This window comes from Onychostruthus taczanowskii, unplaced genomic scaffold (assembly GCF_017590055.1).
Source record: "Onychostruthus taczanowskii isolate IOZ18803 unplaced genomic scaffold, ASM1759005v1 scaffold5, whole genome shotgun sequence".
Classification (NCBI taxonomy): domain Eukaryota; kingdom Metazoa; phylum Chordata; class Aves; order Passeriformes; family Passeridae; genus Onychostruthus; species Onychostruthus taczanowskii.
In genome coordinates, this window is record NW_024502568.1 from 5,494,483 (window position 1) to 5,508,791 (window position 14,309).

A 14,309-nucleotide genomic window follows, 5' to 3' on the forward strand; every position below is an offset into this window, starting at 1 on the left:
CGGGCTGGGGCACCATCCCCTCTGCAGGCGTGCAGCTGTGTCCTGGGAAGGCAGACAGTGGCAAACCTGTCGCTGGGATTTTGGGGTCATTAGCATGGTGCAGACGTGGGTCGGCATGCATGGCTCTGATGCTTGTCCCTGCCCCTGGGCTGTCTGTCACAGGGGCTTGTTTAACCTTCTTTGCAACAATATCACAGTCTTTAATCTGTTTATCCTCATAACCCTGCTATGAGGTGAAGGATAGTTATCCTCATTTCAGAGGTAGGGAACCAAAGGGATTCTTTTCAAATGTAGATCAGTGTGTAATGATGCAGAGATAAAGATTTTAAAAACATGCCTGAGACAACAGCCGTATGGTGTGTAACTGAGCTGTGTTCTGCAAATCCCATTAAGTGCCTCTGCCTTTTTCAGCTGATGCTCTCTTGGGGCAGAGCTGACATGGGGAAATGCCACGCAGGCTCCAGCCTCCTGGTCCATGGGTGGGACCCGGGCAGGGCAGGGGGAGACAGAGCTGAGCTCCTGCCTGCCATTCAGTTCCCTGGGTGTGCTCTGGGTGTGTGGGGCTCCAGGCACTCACACCTGAATTGCATCAGTGAGTGCGTAAGACCCTCGGCTGTGTTTGGGAATGAAACTTAAAGGCTGTTTGTACTGCAAATGTGCAGGTACAAGTGTGAGGTCGGAAATACAAAGGGGTGCTTGTACAGCATCCCTCTGGCTGTGCAATGCAGCAGGGCCAAGGTGCTGAATGAGGAGCAAGCAATGGCAGCAAGCTCTTCGCTCTCACTGCTCAGAAAAATGGTATGGACAGTAGATTTGGTTAAAAACCCCAGGCTGGGGTTTCTGTGATCCTGACAAGAGGCATTCCTGGCTGCCATGGGGGCCTTTCCTGTGCCTGGCCAGTGGGGCTGGGTGCAGGTCTCAGGGCTGCTCCTGGGCAATTGTTGCTGTGCTTGTGGGAATGCGGCAGCTCTTGCAGTGAGGAGGTCAGTGCCTTTGTCTTGCTGCGGGGAGTTTATCTCTGCGGATCTTGCCTGCTTTCCTGGGTCAGGCTTTACCTCCGCTGTTATCAGCAAATGCAGGAACAGCCCGCTCCAGAGCTGGGCTGCATAGGAACCTCTCGACCCCCTTGTAGGGGGAGGCAGCACTTTCACATCTCTCCCACGCTAATGGACACCCAGCTGGCTGGCGATGGGATGAGATGTGCCATGCCCTGTGGTTGCTGTTCCTCCTTCACCACTTTGCCAGCGCCATTGCCGTGCACCCCTGTGCTGAGGGATGCAGGCAGCAGTGAAGGAGGAGGCAGCAGAGCCGGCAGGGCCCTCCCTGGCCTCACCTCCTGCTGGGCTCTTCACCACAAACACAAGGGACAAATCCCCAGTGGCAGCACCGATTCCCCCTTCTGTGCTGGCCTGCCCTGTCCCAGTGCACCCTCCCCTTCTCAGCAGCTCCGTCCGGACCCCTCCAGCTGTCTCCACAAACCCAAACCATTAGCATTTCCTGTTCAAACATTTCCAATAAATAAATGGAGACATCATGCCACAAGCCTGCAAGTGACCCAGAGGCGTGTCCAAGGCCGGGATGGACACGACCACCCAGCGCCCGACCCCCTGGCTGGGCGCCAGCCCTGCCTTTGTTTGAATTCCCGGGTGAGTAAGCGCTTGGCTGACGCCAGCTGAAACGCTGCAAGAAATTATTTTTGATATTAAATAAATTGTTTTCAGTAAATCTGCTCCTACACCAAGGTCCAGAAGCTACCCGCAGCACTGGGCTCCCTGCAAGAGAGCTGGACTCCCTTTCCTTGGCCTTCTCCTGGCTCTGCTGGGGGACACACCCTGTCCAGAGGGGTCCAGCTGGGACCAGCTGTGCTGCAGTTGCCTCAGCCCCATGGGCACAGCTCCCACAGCTGCCTGGCAGCCTGGGTACACCATGGCAGAGCAGCTCCCTGCAACACATCCAGTGTCTCCGTCCCCACACTTGAGCCAGGCTCACAGGTCAGAGGGTACAGGCTTGGCCAGGAGGTTTGCTGCCTTTGGGAATGGCAGCTGTCTCCTCATGATAGGTGTCCCAAAACTCATTTCCTTGGCTGTGCAGAAATCCATGCCTTGACATAGAAGTGCCTGTCCTTTCCCCCACTGGTCTTCCATACCCTTAGGAAACCACCTTCAATGCACCAGGGTACCAGGTGTCAGTGCCTGAGAAGGTCACAGTGCATGGGTCAGTCCCTTGATATCTGACATTTGCCAGCAGGTGCTGATGCAAAAGGAAAAATTAGGGGAAACTCCTGAGTGCCCATGGGAATGAGTAGACATAGAATAGGCAAGCATGGCCATGAGTGGTCCATACGCCAAGCTAGTATTCCTGGGACCCCAGAACTAATGTGCAAAATGGTTTTAGAGAAACAGCAAATTTCTGGCTGTGCCCAAGAAGCTGCAGTGGCAGGAGAGGTTTGAGCCTGATTAGGTGTGTGGATATGCTCCTTTTTGGAGTGCACAGACTTTGTCCTTGCTGCTCTGGGTTGTTCTCTGGCTTTGAGCTGGAAGCAAAGGTGGATTTGGAGGTAACCAAGTTCTGTCATGGTGGCAATTAGGAAAACTAACAAAATACCAGGAACATAGCTTTCACTATTTTTTTAATGTATGCTTTGCTGAAGCCAAAACTTCCTGTAGGAACATGATGTTTAAAGGAAAAATTTTCCTGTTGAAATTTTTTGCAGGATTTGAAGGGATTGAAATATTCTTTGAAAGACAATATGTAGATATTCTGTTCCAGAAGCATTCATTCAGTGGGGTGTTATGCTCTGGCATTATAAAGCTTCAGAAACTGAAATGCAGTGAAGCCACATTTAAAATAAGTTGTTTTATGCAGAAACAATAAAATCTTTTCTGATTTTGATTTATTTCATTATCGAGCTCCTGCTTTGCTCAAGGGAACCTCCTCTTTCTCCCACCCACAGGTGAGAGAGCAGGTGGGATGATGTGGCAGGGGGCTGCCAGGGGCACGGTGCCCAAGCAGCCTCTGGGCACCCAGCTGTGGATCTGCAGCTCAGCAGAGCGGGAGCCCATTATTTTTGTGCCGGTGTGTGCAGGCCCTGGCAGTCCCTGTTTGTGTGTGCAGTGGGGCAGGAGGGCAGGAGGGCAGCAGGGCAGCATGGCCGGGAGCTCAGGCTGCTGTCCGCTCCGTCCCGGCCCTGACGGTGCCCCTCAGCTGGACCTGCAGTCCCGGCTGCACCAGGGCCCCGTCCCGGCCCTGACGGTGCCCCTGGGCCGGACCTGCAGCCCCGGCTGCACCAGGGCCCGATGCCATCAGCACTCGCGGGCGCTGACAGACGGGGGCAGCCGCAGGGCAGTGCAAGGCCTGCTCCCGGAGCACGCCGCGGCCGGGCTGCTGTCCGGCCCCGGTGCCGTGGGCAGGCGGCGGCGGCAGGGCCCGTCCCGGCCCTGACGGTGCCCCTCGGCCGGACCTGCAGCCCCGGCTGCACCAGGGCCCGATGCCATCAGCACTCGCGGGCGCTGACAGATGGACCCACGGACCCGGCGAGGGGCTGGCGGGGGCCGGAAACTCCTGATCCCTTTTTATCTGCCCTCAGCCTGCTCTCTCCTCTCCCTGTCACGCTCTGTGTCTCGCCTGGTATCTCACGCTCCTATTCCTGTGCCCTGCCGGCTGCTGGGGCTGCCCAGCCTCACAGCGCTCTCTGGCCAGGCACAGGGTGAGGGTCTGCACCAGCCTCCCCTAGAACCTGCTGGGCTTGGTGCTCTGAGCGAGGGAAGGCACCACAGATGCCCCCATCCATGTCTGCATGCTGAGCATCAGCCACAGCGGCAGGCGGGTGCCTGGGACAGGGCTCCGTGGCTGCTGTGCATTGCAGCTTGGAGTGGGAGGGAAGGATCAGGCCCAGCTCAGTATGCTGTGAGGTCAAGGAGCCTTGCTGCTGTCTTCCTCAAATGTATGGACTGCTCCTGGGCCAGGGTCCTGTTGGGTACCAGCACAAAACTAATCATGAGCATTTCACTTGGCTCTCATGACATCCTCAATCCCCACTGCTCCATTGCAAACGCACTGTCCCAGCTGGGCAGGGTGGCAGTGGAGGGGTCAGGATCCACAGTTAATGTAGCTGCCCCTAAATGCACCACCAGAGATCAGCTAATCTGATAATTACAGCAACAAAAGCCATTTAGACAAACCATGACCTGACCTCCGGAGCTTGGAATGAAAACATTTTACCCTCCTCTGTCTGGATCCTGCACTGAGAAAACATCTGTATTTGGAGGATGCTGGGAAAACAGCCCCCGCACGGCACCCGCTGGGGACAGCCTCAGCTCTGCTCCGTGCCACACACTGCTTGCACCCAGCCTCCGACTGACATGGGCAGGCTGCTAAACCCTTGCAGTGATGCCAAGATCGACAGTGTCCCAGCGCTGGACAGGGCACTCTGGAGAGGATGAGGCCGAGGCCAGAGGGGCGTGAGGGAGAATTTTGTGAGAGGAAGTGAATGGAATGGTGTCAGTGGAGCTCACCTTCATAAAAAGGGCTTTTTTCCAAGATCACATGAGGCTTGATGGTGTGAGGAGGCCATCACCTGGTCCCCAGTGGTCCCTGTATCCCTGCAGCAGGCTGAGCTCTGCAGGAGCCAGGCTGGCTGCTGAGCCCCCCTGCCTCTGGCTCCCAGGAGGAGCTGAGTGCGGGGGGCCCTGTCTGCATGCGGCACGGCCGTGCGTGCCCGGGGGCTTCTTCGCTCTCTGTAAGGTGTGCAAGCTTTCCCACTGAGTGGCAGGTCATTGCTGGCTGTCAGTCCAAGGCAGGAGATGAAGGGAGGGATGCCTCAGGGCTGGCTCCCATGTTCCTCCTGCTTTTACATACGTGTTGGTGGCACCCTTTGTGTAGGCTGAGGAGATGAAAGCTCAGGGCCAGAGGGATCTTGCTAACGCAAAGCCACCCAGCTCGGGGGCCCGACAGCCTGCTGCTTTGTCTCTTATTGTCTCATTCTTGCATCTGTTCCCAGCGGAGTCCCACTCCGTGCTGTCAAGGACATGGGACACCGGCTGAGCCAGAGGCACCAAGCGCTCTGGCAGGTAACTCCTGCTGGGTCAGCGACCCCGGCCTCGCAGGCACAGGCAGCGGCACAGACGGTTTGCAGCAGACTGGCAGCACTGAGCTCACACTGCCCAGCAGCTCCTGAGGAAGGGGAAAAAAACAGTGCTGATTTGGGGAAACTGCATTTTTTCCTGCAACAAGCATTGCTCAGCCTGCTCTAGCAGTCCCAGGCAGCAGCTTAGTGCGGCCAGCCTGGCAGGCAGCACCCCTATGCCTTTGTGACTTCCCTGTTCTGCACTGGGAAAGCACTTGGCCACGTCCCCAAGTATCCCAGTGCTCTTTGGAAAGTGGTAGGATTAGAAACCAGTAAGTGCAGTGAGAGCCTGATAGTCTGGGGACTCCCTAGCACTTCTGTCTGCTCCAGAAATAGGATCTGTCTGTTTTTCCCATTGCAGCATTCCACTTGTGCAGTGCTTTACTCTTTGTGAGCAGAAAACATGACTCACCCTGCAGTGGGCTACCCCCAGATCCCTCTGATGCCCTTGTTTTCATCAGCTGCTTCCTTGCCCAGTATCTCTTATTTAGCAGAATCCGCTGACCTTGAGAAACCCAAGAGTTCTTCATCCAGTTGAGATTAGAGTTAATATTAGGGCTATAGTCAAGGGTAGGGTTAAATTTAAGGGTTAGGGTTAGGGTTTGGATGCCCTGACAACAGCTTGGCCAGGTCAGGTGTTTACAGAGGGTCACAGTTATTGCAGAGAGCAGACCTCAGGCTCTTTTGGGGTTTCCATGCAGCTTTTTCTCAAGGCGTGAATGAAATGTTATCCAAGTTGGACCAAAACCATCACCAGGGCCAAAGCTTTGGTCTAGCACTCCTGTTTTGCTCCTCTGCCTTTTTCATTATTCTGTTTTCTCTGAAGGCAGAAGTGCTGGCATGCTACTGTGCCGACAGACAGCTCTGCCTCTTCCCCACTCTATGCTAAGCAGAAAGTGAACTGGGCAGTTCTTCCAGGTGCTGCCCGGAGCCGGGGGAGGCGAGGGCTGTGCCCCTGGGCTCCCTCCTGGGCAGCCGGGCTGTGGAGCCACCTTGGGCATGGAAGGGGGCAAGGATCCAAACTGGTTTTCAGATTTTGGCTGGGTTAATAAAGGGAGCGGATAACACAGGTTGTCTGCAAAATCATTTGGGGACAGCATGGCTTTTCCCGTCCTGTACCCCCGTGTTTTATGTCACGAAGGGAGGTGTGTGTGGTGTGTGTCACGCTGTCGGAGCTGTTATTCGAGACGTCCTTCCCGTCTCCCTCAAAGCCTTTCCCAGATGTAGCAGGGTTGCGGGCAGATTCTCACAAACTTCAAAAGCTATTTGAGATAGTTGGCCGGTTCCTAACGGAGACGGCCACGCACCGGGAGGCACCGACCCCCCTTCCCGGGAAGGCGTGCGGGCCAGCCTCGGGTGGGATCTTCGAGCAGCCCTAGGCCGGGCCGGAGCCGTGGGTGCCGCTCCCCGAGGGGATTGCGGGATGGGCGGCGGGATCGGCAGCGGGATGGGCGGCGGGATGGGCGGCGGGATCGGCAGCGGGATGGGCGGCGGGATGCGCGGGCCGGCTCTGCCCCCTGCCGGCACCGCCCGGCACCGCCGCTCCGCCGATGGCCGCGCTCGGGAGCCCCGGGGGTCCCCGCGGGGCTGGAGAGCGGCCCCAAGAGCCACGGAGGGCATCGTGGGAAGCGCTGTGCCTGCGCGAAGGGCGGGGAGTTTGCTAGCGAGGGCTGCGAGGAAGACCCCATGGATCAGTGCCATGTCCCGAGCTAATCAGTAGTAACGGGGACCCGCACAGGTGACCCTGGGGTTTCCTCGAGGCTCTGAGATTTTCGGGGGTAAACCCACAGCGTCTGACCTGTAGGTGGCTGTGAATTAGGGAAGTGCCTTTGGAAACACCCACCGTCCTCACGGCGGTCCCCGTCCCGCACCCGCGTCACTGCAGCCCTGGGATCCCCCCGCCCGCCGGGCAGTGCGCCCGGACCCGTCACACCCGGGCACGGCGCCCCGACACCTTCCCGCGGCCCCCGAGCCTGCACCCCGGCACCATCCTGCACCCCGGCACAGCACCGCGGGGCTGCGTGCACCCCGGCTCTGCGCTCCAGGGTCATCTGCAGCTCCGGGTGCCCAGTGGGGACTGTGCCGTGACCCCGAGCGCTGTGACCCCGGGCGCTGCACACCCCGCAGCGCAACGCCGCCTCGGGCACGGCATCCCCCGCAGCACTCCGTACTGCACGGGACACCGCACTCCGGGACACCTCCCCCTCTCTGCAGCTGCGGGAGTCCCCCAGCACCGGGCGCTGCACCGGCACTGGCGGCTCCGCCCGCCCGCCCGCAGCCGCGGGCCCGGCCCCTCGCATAGCGGAGCGGCGGCCTGGGGGCACGGCCCGCCATGGGCGGTGCCTGCGTCCCCGCGTCACCGGCACGCTCCTCGCCGCCATTGGCCGGCCGCGCGGCGCCGGGGGCACGGCGGGGCAGCCGTTGGCTGGATCCGGGGGCGGGGTCGAGCGCGGCGCGCTGATTGGTCACGGGCAGCGGCGGCCCCGCCCCGCCGGTGAAGGTGAGCGTCTCCTCCAGCGCCGCGCGCCGTCCGTGCCGAACCGGAGCGGACCGGTACGCAGTGGCCGCGCCGCCATGGCCGCCTCCATCTTCGCCGCCGTCCCCCACTCCCCGCCCGTCGCCGTCTTCAAGCTCACGGCGGATTTCCGGGAGGACAGCGACTCGCGGAAGGTCAACCTCGGCGTGGGCGGTGAGTCCGTGGCTCCGTCCTGCTCGGCGGGGCCGTTCCCCGCGGCTCGGGCCGGTCGGTGCCCTTGCGGCGGCTTCCGCACCTGCTGTAGCGGCCGGCGGCGGCGGCGGGCCCCGAGCCCCAAAGGTCACCGGGCCGCGGCCAGCGCCCGGCCGGACGCGGGGGGGTGGGCGGGCAGCGAGCTCCAGCGGGCGTCAAGGTCGTGGGGCCGGCCGGGCCGCCGTCCTCGGTGTCCCGGGAGGGTCGCTCGGGGGGCCGGGCGGCGCAGCGTCCCCCCGGTGCAGTAAGGACGGCTGTCCCTTTCCCGCAGCCTACCGCACGGACGAGGGGCAGCCATGGGTCCTGCCGGTGGTGAAGAAGGTGGAGCAGATGATCGCCAACGACAACAGCTTGAACCACGAGTATCTGCCCATCCTGGGCCTGCCCGAGTTCCGGGCCAACGCCTCCCGCATCGCCCTGGGTGACGACAGCCCTGCCATCAAGGAGAAACGGGTACGTGGTGGACAGGGAGCACTGGGGTCCCTGGGGTGTCTCTACAGCAGACTGAGCAGAGGTCCTGCATTTTGGCAGGATTTGGGGGTTTTTCAGACGTGGTCTTTCTTGATTGTAGCTTGCTTGATGAACTCATGCGCTTGAAACTGTTTGTGCAAGTAGTTGTGGTTTTGGGGAAAAGCCGTACGTGGCCTGTGATTGGAATCTGTGTTTTCCTTCATCTTTTAATAGCCTCCCCACAGGAAACCCAAGTCAGATAATACACCACCTTTCCTGAAATAAACTACTAGCTGAGAATCTGCTCTGTGCCAAAATGTAACAGGAATGGCTGGAGTCTATTTATAATGGTAGAAGTGGTCAGGATTGGGCCTGAGCACTGAAGGAGGTTGAAGACCAGTGGAAGGGGATGGCATTCTGACTGAACTGACCCCAGGGGACACGTGTGGGATCCTATCTGACTCTTGCAAGCACCTGTGCTTCCCATGCAGTGCTGGCAGTGCTGGCCTGGGTGGGCAGTGCTGGCAGGTGTCTCTGTTGCAGGTGGGAAGCGTTCAGTGCCTGGGTGGGACGGGTGCTCTGCGGATTGGTGCAGACTTCCTGAGGCGCTGGTACAACGGCAACAACAACACGGCCACCCCAGTCTACGTCTCCACTCCATCCTGGGGTGAGTGCTGCTCTCAGGGAGCCCTGTGGGTCAGCAAGAGGGAGGCACAGCCCTGCTCCCTGCAGGGGCCAGGGCAGTGAGGGAGCAGCCTTCTCATGTGTGTAAGGGGAGGTGCCGGGGCTGGAGCAGGAAGCTTGCTGGAGATAGGATGTGCTTTTCTGAGAAGTTATTTCTTTCCTCAGAGAACCACAATTCTGTGTTTATGGATGCTGGCTTCAAAGATATTAGAACCTACCACTACTGGGATGCTGCCAAGAGGGGTCTGGATCTCCAGGGGCTGCTGAATGACATGGAGGTGAGTAAAACTGGCATGGGATGGGCTGAGCTTGATGCTGTACTGTCTGTCAGCATCTGCAGCTGGCTAGGCTCTGGTGTGCTGTGCTGGGAAGTGGATCACTGCAAAAGAGGCTGTCATTGCCCAGAACAGCTCCAGGCCTCTCCCTGTGCTGTGAGTGCCCAGTCTGGTCCATGTGTGTGTGTGACCAAGATGTGTTCTTTCCTCAGCAAGCCCCGGAGTTCTCCATTTTCATCCTCCACGCCTGTGCGCACAACCCAACAGGCACAGACCCTACTCCTGACCAGTGGAAGCAGATTGCTGCTGTCATGAAGGTATGGGCTACTGCTGGGGCTAAAGCAATGCTGAGAGGGCAAATAGCTCTTGAACCAGCCAGAGCATTTGCATTTGAAATGGGCGTTGAGGGAATGGCATGAGATGTAGCAGAAGCTGAGGTGTTGAAGGGAGAGGTGGACAACAGAGTGCTGGTTGTCTGTGCGCAGAGGAGAGATGCACTGCAGTTCTTGCTGTGCCTCCAAGTTCTTGTTTTCACACTCTGGAATGAGCTGTAGTGAGGTTTCTCCTGCTGGAAGGATTATCTGCAGGCAGGTGCTGGATAGTAGCACATGAAGTGGTGCACTTCTTATGTCCTCAAATGCAGTTTTCTCCTGCATTGACTTTCATTGACCAGTTTAGTCTTTCTATTCTTTCACCCCAGTAGAAAAAAAGTGTTTCTGTCTGATGTTGCTGTACCATGTTTCCTTTGAAGTCACACAGGAACTCAGTGGTCGTTTTTCCCTCCTACGGGTACTGTGGGGGGTAAAAGAGAGCTTGTGGGGAGGGGATTTCCCTCTAACACTGTTCCTCCTTGCAGCGCCGGAGCCTGTTTCCATTCTTCGACTCAGCGTACCAAGGGTTTGCCTCTGGCAGCCTGGACAAGGATGCCTGGGCTGTGCGATACTTTGTCTCCGAGGGCTTTGAGCTCTTCTGTGCACAGTCGTTTTCCAAGAACTTTGGGCTCTACAGTGAGTGTCTGGCAGTAAGCTGGCCCAGTAGCATCATACCCAGACAGATGGGGCTGGCATGCTGAAGGGTGGGGAATTCTCTGCTTTGCCACGACGTGTGGAACCAACGGCTCACATCTCTTGGCTTGTCCACAGATGAACGTGTGGGGAACCTGACTGTGGTGGGGAAGGATGCAGACAATGTGCAGCGTGTGCTGTCCCAGATGGAGAAGATTGTGCGCACCACTTGGTCCAACCCTCCCTCCCAGGGAGCGCGCATTGTGGCAACTACGCTTTCTTCCCCGCAGCTCTTTGATGAGTGGTACGTGTTGCCGGGGCTGGTGCGAGAGTGCAGGGGTGGGAAGCTGTCTCCCTGAGTGTCAGGCTCGGCCAGATGGCTTCAAACCAAATGGGTGCCCATCCTCATGCTCCGCTTCCTGCCTGCTGCAGGAAGGCCAACGTGAAGACGATGGCAGATCGGGTCTTGCTGATGCGCTCAGAGCTCCGGTCTCGACTGGAGGCCCTTGGCACCCCAGGCACCTGGAACCACATCACAGAGCAGATCGGCATGTTCAGCTTCACGGGCTTGAACCGTAAGTGTCGAGTGGCCTGTTGAAGGGAGGATTGGGTGGGGGCAGTTGTGCTGTGGGTGAGCTGGGCTGAAGCACTGCAAGCAGGAATCTCTCGATCTCGCTGGAGTTTTGGCATCACAGTGTCTGTGACTGGGGAGGGATGAAGCATCACGCATTTTAGTGACCAGTGCTTGAGCTTTTCTGCTTGTTGTGAAAGATTCAAGCATCCCTGACTAGTTCTTTTCTTTGAGCTGTGGGTCACTGCTCTGATCTGATGTCAAATTGTTTCCCCAGCTAAGCAGGTGGAGTACATGGTCAAGGAAAAACACATCTACCTGATGGCTAGTGGGCGCATCAACATGTGTGGTCTAACTACCAAGAACCTGGACTATGTGGCCAAGTCCATCCATGAAGCTGTCACAAAAATCCAATGAAGCACATGAACAACCAAACTTACATGAAGTCACCAAAGCTATAGTGTGTAGTCCATGTCTTTCTCTGCTCATGGCTTGCCTTTTCCCACACCTCTTGGGGTTTAATAAAGATGGGAGCAGTAGCTCAATCAGGGATAATCGTCTTCTGACATTTTTTAAGTGGTCCTTGCACCAGTGCCCCCAGGAGGTGGGGGCAGCATGAGCCACCTTGGCTCTCGTTTCACAACAGCAGCCTGGTCTCCAGGCCCTTAGAGCTGCATCTTTAGCACGTCCAAATCAGCTCCATGTAACTGATCATTTTGATCATGGCAAAGTCTGGTGCCAGTGCAATGCACTGTGTGATAACAGCACAGAGGTTGGGATCTCACATGGCTTGTGAACTAATGTCACTCAGTTGTATTTTGGGGAGGGGTAAAGCTGTTGCTAACTTCTTCTCTCCACCCGTCCCACCCGCTCCTAATTTCTGAGCCTTATACGAGCAAATATTTGTAATTGTGATAATTGCTTCTTTGTGTTGCTGACATGAAATTAAACCTTTGTCTCTGAATGCTACCCCTGCCTTGTGTGATGTCATGTCTTCAAACCACATGAACCTCTCCCCAGGCTGAGGTTGAAGCCTCAACATCCTGGTTTGTCCACTTCCTCAGTTTGTTTCAAGGCTGTCCCTTTTTCTCTCAGGGTGTGTTGCATCTCTGGTGATCACAGCCATTAGTAAAGGGGGAGTCTTACTGGGAGAGTGTTGTTGAGAGCTCCCTGTGACTACGTGAAGCCAACCAGTTCCTCCTGTATTCATCCTGTGTTCTTTCTGCCCCACTGCCCTGTGCTGCCCAGCTCATCCTGCCTGTCTATCTGTCTGTCTGTGATTGCTTTCTGGATGGTCAGGTGTTTCCATCTGGCCATCCCTCCGTGGCCCAGGGCTCCTGACTTGCCCCTCAGGTGTCAAAAAGCAGATCTCTTCTGTTCATCCTTTTCAGCAGGCTCCTGGTGAACCCCCATCTACTCCCACTTGCTTCAGCAGGGCCTGCTAGCAACAGCCTGTGTTTCTGGCACTGAAAAAGAGCTGGGACCATCTGTTTCTGCTCTCTGCAGTCACTGCAGATCTCTTTGTGATCTGACAGAGCGGCCTCCTGACAGGATCTTGTGAAGAAAGGGGGACAGCTCCTTTCCTTGTGTCAGGTAGCAGTAGTCACTGTTACTCTGATGGATTTGCTTGTGCTGCAGCTCAGAGAGAAAAGGCAAAAATGGTGCCTTATTGCCTTGTTGTGTTTGCACAGAATGCATGGGGGTCTCTTGTTCTTTTTTGGACAGTATTTGTATCATATAGGAGAGTGAGACAGAGGCAGTCTTTCTTCCTCTCTGCAAGTGAGGATCTTTTTTTCCTCTTGGTGTCCATTCACAGCAGGGATGGTGAGGAAGTGGTTAAAAGATAACTTCTAGGGGTCATCTCAGGAGGAGTTAATGTCTTTATGATATTTGCTTACACTTCTGCCCTTACAGACCTCCTGGTGTGAAGGCTGGCCCCACCCCATGTGATCAACATTGGTGTTTTCCTAGTCTTACCAACCTTGCTTTTCCTACCAAGTGACCTAAATTTCTCCTTTTCTGTGGTGTAAGCTCATTACCAATTATCCCATTTACCATGGCAACAGAGAACAGATTATTCCTTTCCTCTGTACAACAGCTTTTTATGTATTTGAAAACTTCCTCTCCCCTTCACATCCTTCACCACTAAAGATTAAGTGACTCTATTTCCTTCAGCCTTTGGGGCAGGTTGTTTTCCAGCCCTTGCTTTCCTCTGTCCACTTTTCAATTGCTGTGTGTTTCCTTGGAAGGACAGTGCCCAGACAGGGCTGCAGTTATTCCAGATGAAGTTTTATCAGCATGGGTGGACTATGAGATTTCTGTCCTTATCTGTCAGGCTGTACTGCAGCACGTGTATCCCACTATTGTGTTTGCAATGGCCTGATATTAACTCCCGGTTTTCCCCAGTCCTTGTCTGCACTGCTGGGGCTTATCTCCTGCTTGCCAAGTGCTTTCCAGGCAGCAGGAGTGACAGAGAGCTCAGCTTCACAGCAAGGATTTGGGCAGCACTTGCTGACCGTTCTCTTGCTCCCTGCAGTGAGGCTGAGTCCTGTTATCCAGGCAGCTCTGGCGCTGGGTATGAGGGCAGCCTGGCCTGCTGCCGGGCGTGGTTAGAGAATTTCCCTCTCCCGTGGACACAGAGAGGGCATCGCTCAGGGAAAAATCACTTTTAATGTTGATATCCCCGTTGCGTTGAGCCTCTACAAAAACTACTGACTGGTCTGTCCCACCCCGAAGTCTTGGTGCGAGCCTCCCTCACAGCGGCAGGCGTGTGGAGAGGAGGATGGTCCGATGCAGCATGGAGAGCCCCCTCCCCAGCGAGGGGGCTGCGCTCGGGGGTGAGCGGGGCTCCTTGCCCTGTGCCTGGCAGGGCTTCGGGAGCGCTGGGCCGTGTCCATGGTCAGCGTGAGCGAGGCTGCAAGCCGGCGTGTCACCAGGCACGGCACAAACGTGTGCCGGGCCCTGAGCTGCGCGTGGCACCACCAAAGAGCACATTCTCCTCGGGCTGGAGACCACGTCTTGCAGCACCGGCACCACGGGGCTCCAGGCCCCGCTGGGATGGGGATGGTAAATGATGGTAAAGGGCAGTTCTGGGCTGGGCTGCCCCTCCCTGCACTGCTTGCAGGGATGCCGTGACAGACACTTTTTCACCTTTCCTTTTTCCATCTCTTCCTTGAGACCAGATGCTACCAGGGAGCGGCTCGCAAGGGCAAGGGCCCTCGGACTCCAGCTAACTGGTCCAGGCTGCCTGCGTGGTTCAGCCCTGCCGGGGGCACATCCTTTCTCTCCTGGGGATGGGGCTCTGCACAGATCCTGCAGGGAGGGGCGGCAGGAGCGGGCGGACAGGCAGCGAGCGAGTGCAGACCTCCTGCTGTTGGACACGAGCCTCACGGCAGGAGACCCCCATGCTGCAGACCTGGAAGACACAAGCACAGCCTGGTGCAGGTGGCCAGAGCTTGCCCTCTCTGACCTG

General features: G+C 57.0%; 2 protein-coding genes across 2 annotated transcripts in view; one reads left to right on the plus strand and one right to left on the minus strand.

The window, feature by feature from the left end:
• The first annotated feature begins 7,595 nt into the window (after nucleotides 1–7,595).
• On the plus strand, nucleotides 7,596–11,806 carry GOT1 (glutamic-oxaloacetic transaminase 1). Its single transcript, XM_041415771.1, has 9 exons — nucleotides 7,596–7,814; nucleotides 8,125–8,306; nucleotides 8,847–8,970; nucleotides 9,153–9,265; nucleotides 9,475–9,579; nucleotides 10,119–10,269; nucleotides 10,405–10,570; nucleotides 10,699–10,841; nucleotides 11,115–11,806. The coding sequence occupies exons 1-9, from the start codon at nucleotides 7,700–7,702 to the stop codon at nucleotides 11,252–11,254; spliced, it is 1,239 nt and encodes a 412-aa protein (XP_041271705.1). The 5' UTR covers nucleotides 7,596–7,699; the 3' UTR covers nucleotides 11,255–11,806.
• Nucleotides 11,807–13,332: 1,526 nt separating this feature from the next.
• CNNM1 (cyclin and CBS domain divalent metal cation transport mediator 1) overlaps nucleotides 13,333–14,309 on the minus strand; it is a 30,522-nt gene continuing 29,545 nt past the window's right edge. Inside the window, exon 17 of the mRNA XM_041415523.1 lies at nucleotides 13,333–14,252. The gene's annotated coding sequence lies outside the window, so the exon portion shown is untranslated. The remainder of the gene's footprint in view (nucleotides 14,253–14,309) is intronic.

Coding starts and splice junctions, on each gene's coding strand:
- GOT1 (XM_041415771.1), top strand. CDS start 7,700: ATGGCCGCCTCCATCTTCGCCGCCGTCCCCCACTCCCCGCCCGTCGCC. Junction 8,307..8,846: donor CTGCCATCAAGGAGAAACGG/GTACGTGGTGGA, acceptor TCTCTGTTGCAG/GTGGGAAGCGTTCAGTGCCT. Junction 10,270..10,404: donor CAAGAACTTTGGGCTCTACA/GTGAGTGTCTGG, acceptor GCTTGTCCACAG/ATGAACGTGTGGGGAACCTG.